Source organism: Musca autumnalis, unplaced genomic scaffold (assembly GCF_047663935.1).
Source record: "Musca autumnalis isolate F117 unplaced genomic scaffold, ASM4766393v1 scaffold_3, whole genome shotgun sequence".
NCBI lineage: Eukaryota > Metazoa > Arthropoda > Insecta > Diptera > Muscidae > Musca > Musca autumnalis.
The window spans coordinates 212,725,377-212,741,127 of record NW_027411866.1 but is presented as its reverse complement, the minus strand read 5'-3'; the positions used below and the strand labels follow the sequence as shown (position 1 = coordinate 212,741,127).

Here is a 15,751-nt window from a genome sequence, read left to right as displayed (position 1 = left end):
TCATGTTGGATGCCAAGCCGTCAGTCAAATTGTAAAATTTGCTCAATAAATATGGGCGCTGGCAACCACAAACTAATAAAAAAAAACAATAAAATGATGCATATTAACAAATATATGGCTATTTTCTATTTACTTGGGAATGTTGTCCATGAAAATCCCTACTCAGCGACCCATGACTTCCCACTAAATTAAAAATACACATATAATGAATTTGGAAAACCACAAGCATTTATTTATTAATACAGCACATTTATTAGTATAGCACATTCAATTAGGGGTACTTTACACGGTATGTTTTTTACATATGAGTTGTCACTTCTGCAATACAAAATGTATATGCAAAGTGACAACTCATATGTAAAAAACATATCGTGTAAAGTGCCCATTAGACAGTGGAAGATATTGAGCACATTTTTCCATTGGCACAACACACGAATTTGTTTCTTTTTGCGTCATCCACAGAACCATCTCGTTTTTCCTTTTATTATATTCACTCCTTTCACAATTTGGTTTTATTTCCATATTTATTAGTACCGCACAAATACAATTCAAACTCCGGGAGATTTTTATATTTTTCCAACAGAACAATGCACAAATTTATTTTTTCCTTTTTGTTTTGTCGTCATCCACAGAACCATTTGTCCATTTGCTTTTTTCCTTGTTATCCCGTTCACTGTATCGTCAAATTTCTTTTGTTATGTTCGCGTGTATCGCCAATTCCAATAGTAATTCTCCAAATTTAATAAAACACACGAATTCTTCATTTTTATTTGATAATTACACTGCAAATTTATTCCTTGAATGACGTTTTTGGTGCACACTATCATACAACCAACACCTGACTGTCCAACAACCACAAAATTTTTTGTGGGTGCATGATGAATGACAAAAATTAACGGTCACACTGGCAAGCAACCGATTATTCGAGCAAAGCTGTCATTCAAAACTGGCAATGTGTACTCAGCTTAAAAACTGGCAGGACAGTTGAGTTCATGTATTGATTGTCACAAACCCAAAACTTGCCTGTGTGACGTAGGCGTCCAGACAACTGCAAAAACAGTTGTAAAATTATGAACGAAAAACATCGATTCATTTTCGTTTTTCTTTCACATATTTTGTTTTTGTACGTATTCTTTTGTTTTCAGCACATTTGAATTATCATCTCACTTCTTTTTCACAAAAATGTCAAAAATTTGTTAACCCAACTGTCTGTGAAAAAATGATAGACAGCTGAGAGACAAACGACAAATTATGTATGTATGTGTTAGTAAATCAGAGTTGTATTTGAAGACAAACTGTCTAGTGTAAACGTCTAGTTACTCTACAGTACAATCATGGTACAATTACAAAGGTAGATGCCTCAGTAGAGCTGGCAAACCATCGAAATTCCCAACATTAGATATTTTAGATATAATGTTTTAAAATATCGATTGCTATCGATATTATCGTTAAGTTGTCATCGCCATTAATTTGGAGATGAAAATGGCGGAAATGTCAATTCGCCGATTCATCTACCTAGGTAATTGTGCCATGGTGTCATGGTACAATTACAAAGGTAGATGCATCGGCGAATTGCTACAACAAAACAACTTTTTTATAACGTAAACTGTCAAAATTTTCGCTTGTGTTTGTCTATAAAGTGTAGACATGCTATCTATTACTTAGGGGTAGTTTACACTATATGTAAATGTCATATGAAACGAAATAAAAACATTCCATATCTACCCACGCAGGCAATGTGGAGACGTAATTTTATTAAATTTTTGCTGGTGTGGACGCACAAAGTAAATGGCGTAAGAAAAATCCCCAATATTGCACATATTAAATTTTATGTCATGTGACATTTACATATAGTGTAAACTACCCCTTACCAAATCATATGGTTTTTTGTTTTGATTTTTCATGGCGAATTCCTAGTGTTTTGACGTTTTAGATTCGATCAGCTGGGCTGAGGCATCTACCTTTGTAATTGTACCATGCATGGTGTCCACCATGGTGGAACAATATAAGGTAACAGCAATACCCAGCTGATTGAACTGGGCTGTAATGTTAGTGTCAAATTCCGTACGACATTTTATATATGTATTTATTTCAATTTTCGATGTACATTAGGGATAATATTTTGAGGAAAAATATATCATTCCGAAAAAAACTATTTCCCATAAAGACTTCTTCATATCAACGACATGTAGCATCCTCCAAGTCCGAACGACGTGGCGCACACCAAAAAACCCGCTTATAGAGGCGGTACAACAAATGTTAATATGTGTGGTATTTTGTTAAATTTGCAAAAAAAAAATGCCCTAATAAACATGTCCTTCTTTGATTTCAAAAACAAAAGATTGAACCAGATTCTCCCCAGCAAAAAAAGGGAGTGAGGATTTCATTACATGCATGGATGCGCTTCTAGTGGACTAATGAAAAAGGCAATCCTTTTCCTCACATTTGGATTACATCCAACAAGCACTTTTATGTATAAACGATAAAAAATTCAATTTTCATTCAACAAATGAAATTAAAGTAATACGGCGTTTATATTATAGTTTTTTGCAGGGTTAACCTTCTTTATGAGGATTTGTTTGAAGTATATACAATGGAAATGACATTTGAAACCCAGACCCACTGGGTTAACCTTGTTATATATAAACGGCCTATAAGAATAAAATTAAAATGTCTTATTAATGGCCTGTTCCCGTACTTTACAAAGTGGTAAAAGTCGTAAACGATTTTCATACAAATTTTGTGTACGGGAACGCAAAACTCGTAAAAGTGGTAAAAATTGTAAAAATGGAGTGCTTCCTAGCTGCGTGCTGCGGAAGCAAAATGGAGTGCTTCCTAACTGCGTGCTGCGGAAGCAAAATGGAGTGCTTCCTTTCTGCGCGCTCCCTTGTAAAATTCACTGAGGAATTCATAGAAAAAGAAGCACTTCGTGACACTTGCACCAGTGATTAAACTGCTTCCGTGGATGCAAACTTTTTGCTGGGTCCTTTTTCAATGAATTTCCAGCTACCCCAAACATTTTTGCAAGAATTCTACTTTCTGCGAGAAATCATGCATTTAGTGGAATGATATGGAAACATTCAAATTGAAAATCTAACGAGTTTTCATTCATGTTTTTCAAAATATTCAATCAAATGTGAACAATTATTAGTTTTTTATGCTAGGTTTACATTTACGAAATCCACTCGATTTCAATGTCAATTCCATTGCTCAAACGTCAAATGAAATCTCATCTGAAATCCATTGGATTTCATTTGACGTTTAACCAATGGAATTGACTGTTGAAATCGGGTGGATTTCGTAAATGTAAACAAAGCATTAAATTCCAATAATTTATTGACATTTCCTTATTTTGTTTACATGTTCGTTGACACTAACGTTTAAAAACAAAAACAAATAAATTTCTATGTGGTTGTTGTTGAGTTATATTTGTTGTAGTATTTACTTTAGCTGGGACTGGATTCTTGTTCTATAAAAATTTAAAATGAAAAATATTTCCTTTATATCGAGAATCCAGCCCCTGGTTTGTTCTACCATGACCTTGGTCACCGGACGATTTTTGTTGTTTTTGCATCTACCTTGGTAATTGATTGTTTTGATAAATTCTTCTTCTTTTTCGTGCTCCGGTATTTGTTGTTTATTTGATTTGGAATTTTTGCAAGTCAAGCCGACAAAGACCATATATTGAGAAGTATCCACAAAATGGAATCAAAAGTTACTGTCCTCACGCCCAATGGAAGACGACAAAATGTGAGGATCTCACCTAATATGACTTTACTCCAAATACTGGAAGATGTTTGCACTAAACACAACTTGTCAAGTGATGATTTTACTTTGAAACATCACAACAAGGAGGTTTCTATGGCACAAACATTCCGCTTTAGTGGACTCCCTAATAACTGTCTCCTGGAAATGTCTGAGGCGGATAAAAAACGTACAGTGGCCAATGTTGATATATGTGTACAATTGGAAGATGGAACTCGTAAGCAGGCACAATTTAAATCTACAACAAATTTATGGACCGTTGTGGAAGAATTGGCTGGCGTTGATGAATTGAAAAAATACGAAAGTCCAGTCATTATGTATATGCGACAAGATATTATGGGCAAGGACAAATTGGAAAAGACAGCATTAAAGTCTTTGGGTATATTGGAAGGAAGAGCCTTGTTGCGTTTGGCCAATAAGAAAGTGGAGGAGTTGAAAACGTGAGTATGGCGCAAAGTTTGAAACACCCAAAGACGTAAATCTCAAAGGGCTACGTTGAGGGTTACGTCTTTGGGAATTTCAGGTGACGATATGTAAGGAATTCGTCGCAATGAGGAAGTATAGATGTAGAGTGGAACATACTAAAGTTCTGTTTTGGAGCTTCAGTTAGATTAAGGGACTCGGTTCGAATGGGAAGAACTCCAGTTTTAGTGCTCACTCAAAATTTCACGCGAGACGAACGGTCTCTCCTAGGATTAATCGTTTCATAAATATTTAAATTAATTAATTTTGAATTTTTTGCGCGTTTTAGATTTGGTTGGAGTCTTTAGAGTGAGTCCGACGATTTTGTTTTCGTACGAATCCATCCACTAAACTGGGCCTATTTTGCTGTTAAATTGGAAAATTTGACCATCTATATATGTGTGTTTCCCTTATGTCGTCTTTATTAATTTCTAATCCCATTTATCTTTCCAGCCAGGCCATGGTTTATGCTCCACCCCCTGCTAAAGTGGAAGCAAAAAAAGATGAAAATGATAATGTTAAACCTAAAAGTACCAAATCTGCCGGGGGTGGAGGTGGTGGTTTTGCCATTACCAAAGATTTGGTAAAGTCTTTGAAAAAAGCTGCTGAACCCAAACCGGAAGCTAATGATGATGTCGAAGAAGCAAACACAGACGGTACCAAAACAGAAGATACGCCCAAAGAAGTTCCAAAACCAAAATATGATTGGGGTGATGCTCCTGGTAGATCGATGCAGGCATCTAAAAACACAGAGACACAAGAGACAGAAGAATCAATGGAGCCAGATGTAGAACCTGAATATTATATTGTGAGGTTTACTCTAACACTACAAGTTGAGAAGAGGTTTTTTATCTTTGTTTATAAATCTTTTAGATTGGTGACCACAATGCTGTTTTATATAACCTCGATGCAGCACAAAGTCAAATCGAAGACTTACCCGATTCATTTTATGATCTTACGGTAAACGATTTGAAATTAGTGCTACGAGATTTGCGTAAAATTGCCACCGGTGACACAGATGCTCCATTACTGACAGAAAAATTACGTGAAATCGAAAATAACAACACAATGTTGCGGAAAATTTCACAATACAAAAATTGTGCTATACGCATACAGTTTCCAGATCGTCATGTATTGCAGGGTATGTTTAAGCCAATTGATAAAATTTCTGATGTCCTCGAATTCGCAAAGAGATTTCTAATCAAACCTGAACAGCCTTGTTATTTATGTAAGTAGTTTTCGTAGATGAGTTTATTATCACACATTGAATATTGCTTAACTATTTATAGATACCATACCACCAAAAACCATATTGGATTTAGATAAGACACTATTGGAATTGGATTTTGTACCAAATGCGTTGGTGCATTTTTCAACAGAAGATGAGAATAACGAAACAGTCCTTATTAAGGAGGAATATTTGAAGCAATTGACCAGCCCAGAAGGAGCATTATATGCAGCAAATAAATTAAGGTAAATAAGTGCTTAAATTAAAATACCAACTTTAATGAATTGGCTTTTTAATAAATTATAAATTGCTTTCTCTTGCGATAGAAAACAAAATCAAAACATTAAAATTGAAGAGGTGGCCACCACAACATGTGAAAGACCTCAAATAAGTCCCTCTACAGGAGCTATACCAAAACGACCCAGAAATAATGAAGTAATGGAAATGGACTGATTCCTAACCTGATATATTTATTTAAGCTTCTCAACAAAATGCTATTTAATAAAACAACACAAAGTCATTTCTTATAGTTTATTATTAAATGAAGTCTTTTTTAATTTCTTAACTATGCCATTTTTCCCAAATAAAATAACCTATGTTGGTTGGAGTTAAATGTGATGTTATTTTTATATATGTATGTACTATATACTTATTCATATAGATTGTTTTTAATATAAAGCGTTGGCATTCGATAGGCATTTATCGTAAATTCCAAATATATTTATAATACTTTTATTTTCGTATAGGGATTTTATTTTTGCTTCTTCCATTTTGTGCATAAAGCAATGTAAAATATTTCTTAAAACAGAGGCACTTTTTTGTTGAACTAAATATAATCGACTAAAAAGTACGTATAAAGTGCAAGAAAATTATATAAAAAACTATTCCAAAGTAAAAAAGAACGCCCACGGGCATGGTAGAACAAATACAAGGTAAAGTTAATACTACAACAAATACAACTCAACAACAACCACATTGAAATTTGTTTTTGTTTGTAAACCTTAGTGTCAACGTACATGTAAACAAAACAAGGAAATGTCTATAAATTATTGGAATTTAAAAAACTAATAATTTTTCACATTTGATTAATAATTTTGAAAAACATGAATGGAAACTCGTTAGATTTTCAATTTGAATGTTTCCATATCATTCCACTAAATGCATAACTTCTCGCAGAAAGTAGAATTCTTGCAAAAATGTTTGGGGTCGCTGGTAATTCATTGAAAAAAGAGAAGCTGCTTCAATCGTTTGCTACCTTTTCTTGTTCTACTATGGCCCACGGGCTTTAAAATAACCTAAAAACTAATGCCATGTTCAGACTAGCGGTAATTCGCTCTCTATTCGTTGTTCGACCCCAAATTACGATACAATTACTTCATTTCCCATACAAAATTTTGAGAACGAACAACGATTTTTGTACATTGTTCAATTTAAATTACTCTCAGAACGACGATAAAATATGTCCCATCTCTAACAAATGAGAGAATTTATCGAAATAAATTAATTATGACAGGAAAAATAAAAAATTAAAAATGTATTAAAAATCCATAACTTTTTAGAAAAACTGCAAAATATGAATGAAAAGTAAACAGTTTAACGACTAGTATACATTCAAATAATAGCAAATTTTGTTTTCTCTTCCACTGCAGTTGCATTTCTTGTCCATCGTTTCAAATTTGCGTACAAATTTAGAAACAAAAATCAAATGCCTGCCGGAATGTCTGTATACCAAAAATATATGTTGGCAGGTCTCTCTCTCGTTAATTATTGAAATAGAAAAAATTGAAAATATACTGAAAACACCAAAATTGTGAGAAAAAATGGAAAACATGAATGAAAATAATAGAATTTAATATTAAATAGATATCTGAAAGAAGGATACATATTTTTTCAGTTCATATAAAATAATTTTACCCGTATTTTGGTTGAAACTTTCTTTAAAATCTGTAAACAAAAACCATGAAAATATGAATCATGTTGCTATGAATTGTGTACCATGTCGTATGAACGGGTTAATTCGTGTACGTAATTATGAGAACGAACGACGTGATTCAAATGCTGGTATGAACATGACATAAATTAGAAAAAACAAGGTGTACATACCTTTTAACAAATTGTTGTGGAAATATCGCCGCGACCAAGAAGCCGAAAGGAACAAGGCCACTTTAAGCACAAAAAAACATAATTATGCCCCATGGTAAACAAATATTGTTCTACCATGATTTTACCCATTCTTCATTCCGGCGCCACACATTTCAGCAGCTTCAGAAATGTGGAAACATCAGTGAAATGTCTTCAATATTATTATTATTATTATATTATTTAGGACGAAAAAAGCCATTTGTCATTTGTTTTTTACAAGAAATCTACCAAACTTTTTTAGAAGTTTTTGTTTTCATCTGAAATGTGACATATTAGTTCATACTTTCGACATTTTTGTTGTTGAAAAATATTGCAGTGTTCTGACAAATGCCCGCCTACGAAACACTGTTTTTACTAAAACAGTTTGCTATAAAAAAATATCCATTTAAAAAAAGGTTGTTGTTGTAGCAGCATAAAAACCTACGTAGAAGCATAGGTTTGATGCTGGGTTGGCAGCCGCTGGTCGAAACACTATGGGGTTTCGGGTCAATTCGGTACGAAAGAACCCGCTGCCGTGGTATTAAAAAATGATGAACTGTGACAGTTAAAATTTCGATTCTAACTAAAACAATTTATTGTTTTTAGCCATAAATCTGTAAATACTTTTCGCTAAAGGACAACCTTTTTTTTTGAATAATAACCGTACAAAAACATAAGAATGCCGTTTCCGAGGTACAGTAGACTTCTTTTTAAGAATGTCTTTTCGAGAAAACCCCGTTTTAAACTTCGATGTTACATAGAAATCACAATGATTTTTTCCTTTCTAACCCTCTTATCTCAGCCAATATTTGTCCGATCGACTCACAAATTTTTGCAACATATTCTATTTTACCAGGGGCCTAATTACGTGATTCGGTATCGAGTTGTTTCGACCCGAGTACTCAAATTTGGGATGACAACATTCGTTATCGAGTAAAATTATCGAGAAATTGAGCATAAATTTGCGAGTAATTTCTCGTAGCCAAATGGCCTATCGTAAACAAACGAAATGAAAGATTTCTTATTGTATTTTTGTTTAAAATGTAAAAAATTTTTATTTATTGACGGTTTATAGAGGAAAAATGATATTAGTAAATAATTGTGAGCATTCTTTACACAAAATAACAAGAGAAACTGGGAAAAGTCCTTTTCAGTCGTTTTGGGAAATTGTGATAAAATTAGAATTAAAATAAATACATACATATGCATGCTATCATTAACCAAAAATTAGTGTTTGCAGTCGTTAAAATACAAGTTGAAAAAATATGAATTTCTGCAAAACAAAAAATTATTTAATACCCGCTTGCGACGAAAATTACAATTGTCGCAATTTAAGTAGTCCAGAACTAGTTCTAATCAGTACTAGTACAAATATTGGCCCCTAAGTAATGCGAAAGGAACCAATTGTCACCCTTTTATCCCCAAGTAAACGAGGAGGCGTCAGTTGCGACTTAATTGACTTAACTTAAATGACGAGTTGTATAAATAATTCACATTTACATTTTCTTCATAACTTAAATATAAATGAAGCATCCAATAACAGAAGCTAGTGTTGATGGACTGAATATCTTCGTACATATCGACGCCTCCAAATAATAGTATGCTAAGTCGACTTAGCATGTTTTCAAGTTCTTTACATTTTTATATTTAACGTCCTTTAACTTAAATTCTGTCAAATTTTGGCAATGATCGGACAATCCGAACAGAAGTTATTAACAAATATTTACTTAGCATAGTACTGGAGGTCAAAGAAATTTCCAAACTTTTAGAGCTTGTCCTGCAAAACTCGCTTCTCAGAATTAGCAAACTATTATTTGGAGGTGTCGAACGTCCTTTAACTTAAATTCTGTCTAATTTTGGTAATGATCGGTCAAGCCGAACAGAAGTTATAAACAAATATTGACTTAGCATAGTACTGAAGTTCAAAAAAATTTCCAAACTTTGAGAGCTTCTCCTGCAAAACTCACTTTTTAGACTTAGCATACTATTATTTGGAGGTGTCGATATTATTCATATTGTTCTGGTATAAAAAAGGAATACGAAGGAAATGTGCAAATCGCCCTCTTGTTCTCTCTACCCGCTAGCAATTCCAATTGTCGCAATTTAAATAGTCCTAAACTAGAGGTAAGTGGTACTAGTTCACAATTGACCCATAAGTAATGCGAAGGTAACCAATTGACACCTATATATCCCGACGAAGCGTCAGTTGTGACTATTTCCCACCACTTTTTTTTATAAATAAAATGGTATATGACTGTAAACCTGGAACTAGTACAATACCACCTACAGGTAATGCATAGAGTGTCAATTGGTTACCTCCTATGACATCCCCATGTTAAAGTTTACATTTGATTGCACTGTGAGGGGTCAGAAGTGGAACTAGTTACTGTAACGCTGAGAATCGACGAGTTTCCGATGCCGAACTAGCCCATCGCGCAAGCGGGTATTAATAGCCTTCACTTTACAAGTGAACAACTTTTAATAAAGTGCATTTTAAACAGTTCATCCCACGTTGTTTACCAAAGGAAATACTCTCTCAGAGAGGCTAAGTCAAAACACCCACCAAATTCTCTCATTTATTTTGAGAGAGAATTATTAAGGTAGATGTATTAGCAAACTGTAACAAGAATGTCAAAACAATTTTGCAAACATTACTAATTTTCATATTTTCTTAGCACAACTTCATTCCGAAATTATTATTCAATGTATTGTTAAAAAAATTCCACAAATATTTACATTTTTCATCCATAATTTTGTTTTTTTAGTTTTTTGCTTTGAAATAAACACATTTTTTTTGACATCTACCTTCATAACATTCCCTGAAGAACACATAGTTCGATTACCGGTTACTCTCGAAACATTCGATCAACGATTTCGATCGAGAAAAACCGCGAAAGACGCCGAACAAAGAGGACGTGCAAATTTTTTCAGCGAAGAAAATTCAGAAAATAAAACTCAAATTTATTTAATTAAATCCTTTTTTGCTCATTAATAACTTAGTGGTATACTATTAATCATGGTTTGGCCTGTGGCCGACGAAATAACCTTGGAAGATGGGTTTAAGTATCCCTTACCAAGAATTAAAAAATATACCAACCATAGAAGCGAATATGTAGCGATTTTGCAGGGATTTTCCAAAAATAAAAGTATTCCGATAATGAAGATCGCCGATGAATTACACGGAAAATATGATAACTTAGAAACTCATTTTGTAACCAAACGCAAAATGAAAATAGTTTGCAAAGACCGTGATACAATCAACCAACTTGTGGCCAATGATGACATTCGGAAAAAACATAGCATCTTCATACCAGCTGAATTGTGTGAAGTCAAAGCCGTAGTGCAAATTCCAGCCGATCCACAATTTTCTGAACAATACTTGTTCGAGAACCTGATCATTAAACACAAGCCTGAGTATGGACCTATGTATGATAACATCACAATAACCGAGGTAAAACGTTTTACTAGACCTGACTCCACTAGAGATGGTAAAAGAATTGACTCCGACGCGGTTATGCTCTCCTTTGATAGTGACAAATTGCCTTCTCATATAAGCCTACATAAGGTTTTATTCCCCGTAAAACCATTTATCGAGAGAATTCTGCAGTGTAAGAAATGTTGGAGATATGCGGCCTGTTCCTTTACTTTTGAAAATGGTAAAACCGGCAAAAGTGGTAAAAGTTGTAAACTGCTCCCATATGAATTGTATTGTGTCTGAAGTAAAGGAACGCTTTTCGAGTAAAAAGTGGTAAAAATTGAAGATTCTTGCACGTAAAGGAACAGAGCTATGGACACTCCACCAAAGTATGCAGTCGTACCCATGAACTTTGTCCGCGCTGCGGGGCAGCGCATATTGGTGTCTGCTCATTGATACCCAAGTGTATCAATTGCGATGGTCGTCACGATGCCAGATCTAATGAGTGCGCAATACGAGTAGAACTTCGAAACAAAGCAAAAACAGAAGCATACCAAAAAACACCAAAATTAATAAACATAGAAGAAACTATTCTTCAAACTAATTCTACAAACGTATTTAATATCACACAGGAGGACTTTCCTGAAATCGGCGCAAAGAGGCCAAAGTTGAAAACTAGACCTAAAGGTGGTACAAAACGTAAAATCATAAATTACGCAGATACTTTTACCGAGGAAACTCTTCACACAAATGACAATACCTCAAATATGTCCACCGAGGGCACCCAGGAAACACCCCATTCAAAAACTTCTGAAGACATTTCAGCTAACACTGAAACTTCAGCAACCCAACCAAACTCAATAATTCCTTTGTCTGGTTCTTTGGAGAAGGCAGCCAGCATTGAATTCGACATGAATTCACTGTGCAACTCCACAGACATTGAGATCAACCAATCAAATGTTGAAGGAAATCAACTAAAACAACAACCCAATCAGTTAATAAACAATTTTTCAAAAAATCAAAAAACCATTCAGTCATCCACATCCACCGATAGCAAAATCAACACACCCCTTCATCTTTTTGAATCGTTTCAAAAAGAAAATATGAATTCTCTTCATAATGAAGATACTACAAATTAACTTGAGAAGTATACGCAACAAAAAACCGCAATTGTCTCAATTCCTGAGAGATTCAGAAATAGACATTGCCTGCATATCGGAAACATACTTGGATAGCTTGGATGACTTTTATATACCTGGATATGACATTATAAGAAAAGATCGATCTACATATGGTGGCGGAGTTGCCATATTAATTAGAAATAAAATAAACTTCAACAGTTTTAATATTAATGTTTCGAATCAAAATATAGAAACAGTTGCTTGCAGTGTAAACAGTGACGCTGGTCCAATTATCATAATTTCTACATACATCCCACCGAATGTGACATTTAGTAACACGGATCTTATGAGCATGACATCATGTATACCCCAAAATGCAAAAATTATATTATGCGGAGATTTCAATTGTCACCACCAGATTTGGGGTTGCAACAACACTGATCTTCGCGGACAAAACATGCTTCAGTTTATAGAGGATAAAGACCTTGTCCTCCTTAACGACGGTTCAAAAACTTATTTTGGTCAAAATACCCCTTCGACTTTGGATTTATCCATCTGCAGTCCAGCAATTGCACTGATTACGACTTGGTACACTCTGAACGAGTGTTTCGGATCGGATCATTGCGCAATAATTATCGAGATCGACTTACACACAAATTGCCGTAAAATTGCCTACGGTGTGCCAAGAAATATAGCGCAAGATCGGATAAACAACAGCATAATTGATATAATGAACGACGAACAATATATAGACTGCCCGGAGAGCAACAAATTCGATAATCTTTCTCAAAAATTTTATAGTAAGTTCAAAACACCCGTAAGCAAGAAAATATATCCAGACAACAGTTGGTGGAATCTGAGATGTAAGCGAGTCAAAGCGGCCTTAATCAGAGCTCTTGCTCGCTATAAAAAAGTTCCGAACAGAGTAAACAACGAAAAGTTAAAAGCATGCCAAAAAGATTATTTTTATACACTCAGGGAAGAAAAGCGGAAAGGCTGGCAAAATATGTGTGAAGACATAAGTGCCGATATCACCTCAACACAACTTTGGAATACTGTGAAAAAATTCAGAGGAAGAGGCTCAAATAAACAAAAAACAATGCCAGAAGAATGCTTGGATAAATTTTATGATATATTATCCGGACCCATAGGACCTGTCAATGCTCCCCCTACAGTGGATAATTTTACAAGAGACAGCGATTTTACCATGGATGAATTAAATGCAGCTATAGATGCTTCCAATGACACAAGTTCGGGCCTTGACGGCATTCGTCACGGTCACATGAAAACATTCAACAGTGAGGTAAGACATAAAATATTAGCTTTATACAACCATGTATGGCGTTCTGGAGACATCCCGAGCTCATGGATGGAGTACAAAATATGTCCAATACATAAAAAGGGTAAACCGCCTGAAGACCCTTACTCATATAGATCCATTGCTATGATATCATGTTGGAGAAAGATATTCGAAAGAATGATCTTTAGAAGAATTGACCATCAACTTGAATCGTCTGACTCTCTGAATAATGCGCAATCTGGATTTCGAAAGAAAAGATCTACAAGAGACAATGTAACCTGCATATGGTCTGCAGCACACCTAGCTAAGAGAGAAGGCAAATTTATAGTGGCAACTTTTCTTGACATCAAAAGTGCTTTTGAAAACGTCAATATCGACATTCTAATCCAAAAATATAAACGCCTTGGTGTAAGTGAACATGTATGTTCAATCGTACATAGTCTCTTTCAATTCAAAGAACTTGTCATCGACTCGGAAAACTACGTTACTCGAAGGTCCTTTACGGGTACACCTCAAGGCTCTGTCTTGAGCCCTTTGAGTTTCAACGTCTATATCAACGATATCTTTAATGACCTGGATGTGGAAATTTTGGGATATGCAGATGACTTAGTCATATTTTGCGCAGATGCCGATGTAAATACAGCAAAACAAAAAATTCAAAATGCCCTAAACACCATTGTTACTCGTTTGGACGAAGTACAATTGGAACTTTCCCCTCAGAAATCAAAAGGTATGATCTTCAAACCATCGTATTGTCGCGCCATACACGTCCAACCAGATCTGTACATCAAGGGCGAAAGTATAGAATTTGTAAACAATTTCAACTTTTTGGGTTTTATACTGGACTCTAAACTAAGTCTAGTGCCGCATCTGGACCACATTCATAAAACCACATTTCAATTTATGAATATTATCCGGGCGTTATGTGGAGTTTCCTGGGGAGGCAACCCACAACAACTTATCCGGCTTTATATTGGCGTAGTTAGGCCCAAAATTGAATATATGGGTCATCTCCTGCTTGACTGTCCACTAAGTAAAATTCTCAAAATACAAAGGATTCAGTTCCGAGCATTGAGAACCTCTCTCGGAGCGATGATCTCCACACACACTCAATCGCTGGAAGTGGAAGCAAACGTCATGCCATTACCGGAAAGATTTAAATTCTTGGCAAACAACTATATTAACAACATCTTAGCCGATTGCAGAAACCCAGCCAACAAGTTTATTTTAAAGTACAACGAAATGTTTTATGCCAGACCTACTCTCTTCCAAATGTACGAAGATAAAAGAACAACAACGAACTTAATAAAATTACAAAGGCCTATTCAATACCAGTTTCCACTGAATGCTAACCTGCTAACTCCCAAAACGACATATTTAAACGTTTGTAAAAGCCAGTCATCGCCAGCCGACATCATCAACTTATACAACACAACGGTGGAAGCAGAATTCAGTGATTACATAAGAGTCTTCACCGATGGCTCAAAAACACATGACAAGACCTGCTGTGCTATATGGATGCCTTCTTTAGACATTGAAGCCTCCTTCTCACTTGATAACTCGTGTTCTATATACTCCGCTGAAGCACATGCCATTCATGAAGCTCTAATGCTGATAAGAACCTGTGAAACTGGAAAAACCTCATCATTACGGACAGCAAGTCAGTCCTTATGGCCATCAGTTCCCAAAACAGTAAAAACACCCATCACTCTATTTACAAAATAAAGAATGAGGTGTATGAAATGTCAAGGGAGGCCTTCTCCGTGCACTTTCTATGGGTGCCAAGCCATTGTGGCATTGATGGAAACGAGTACGTGGACTCTCTTGCCACCAATCACAGCCCTGATGATTCTTACCCAGAAATATGTCCATCGGACTTAAAACGGCAAGATAGATCCGCTGCCATTATATCATGGCAAGAAAAATGGAATAATAGTGTATTTGGAAGAAGATTTTACACATTTTCACCCAAGGTCAACTGCCATCCTTGGTTCCGGAACCTAAAATTACCCCGAAGTGTCATAACAAATACTACAAGACTACGATTCGGCCATAATCAAATGAAATGCCACTTGCATAAAATTAATATAACCAGCACCGACAGATGTGATTGCGGTGAAGTTCAAACTGCAGACCACATCACCTTTCATTGTCCAGACATACACAACAACACAAGGTTTTCCTTGCTGCAAAAACTGAGAACACTGAATATACACCAACCAACAATTGACTTAATACTAAAAAACAACAACATAAAGGCATATTTTGCCTTATGGAAATTTTATAAAGACGCCAATATCAAAATTTAAATTTAACATACAAAATTTACATTATACCCA

The 15,751-nt window shown here is 35.1% G+C and overlaps 2 protein-coding genes across 2 annotated transcripts in view; both read left to right on the top strand.

The window, feature by feature from the left end:
- LOC141398853 (protein kinase C and casein kinase II substrate protein 3-like) overlaps positions 1–2,889 on the top strand; it is a 44,330-nt gene extending 41,441 nt beyond the window's left edge. The window contains exon 2 of the mRNA XM_073976569.1: positions 2,544–2,889. Coding sequence (XP_073832670.1) covers positions 2,544–2,559 — 16 coding nt within the window. The 3' untranslated portion in view covers positions 2,560–2,889. The remainder of the gene's footprint in view (positions 1–2,543) is intronic.
- Positions 2,890–3,414: 525 nt separating this feature from the next.
- Positions 3,415–6,068, top strand: LOC141398807 (tether containing UBX domain for GLUT4). The gene is made up of 5 exons (XM_073976505.1): positions 3,415–4,205; positions 4,681–5,035; positions 5,101–5,455; positions 5,517–5,700; positions 5,782–6,068. Exons 1-5 carry the CDS (start codon positions 3,703–3,705, stop codon positions 5,906–5,908), a joined length of 1,524 nt encoding a protein of 507 aa, XP_073832606.1. The 5' UTR covers positions 3,415–3,702; the 3' UTR covers positions 5,909–6,068.
- The last annotated feature ends 9,683 nt before the right edge of the window (positions 6,069–15,751 follow it).

Coding starts and splice junctions, on each gene's coding strand:
- LOC141398807 (XM_073976505.1), top strand. CDS start 3,703: ATGGAATCAAAAGTTACTGTCCTCACGCCCAATGGAAGACGACAAAAT. Junction 5,036..5,100: donor TAGAACCTGAATATTATATT/GTGAGGTTTACT, acceptor TAAATCTTTTAG/ATTGGTGACCACAATGCTGT. Junction 5,456..5,516: donor TGAACAGCCTTGTTATTTAT/GTAAGTAGTTTT, acceptor AACTATTTATAG/ATACCATACCACCAAAAACC.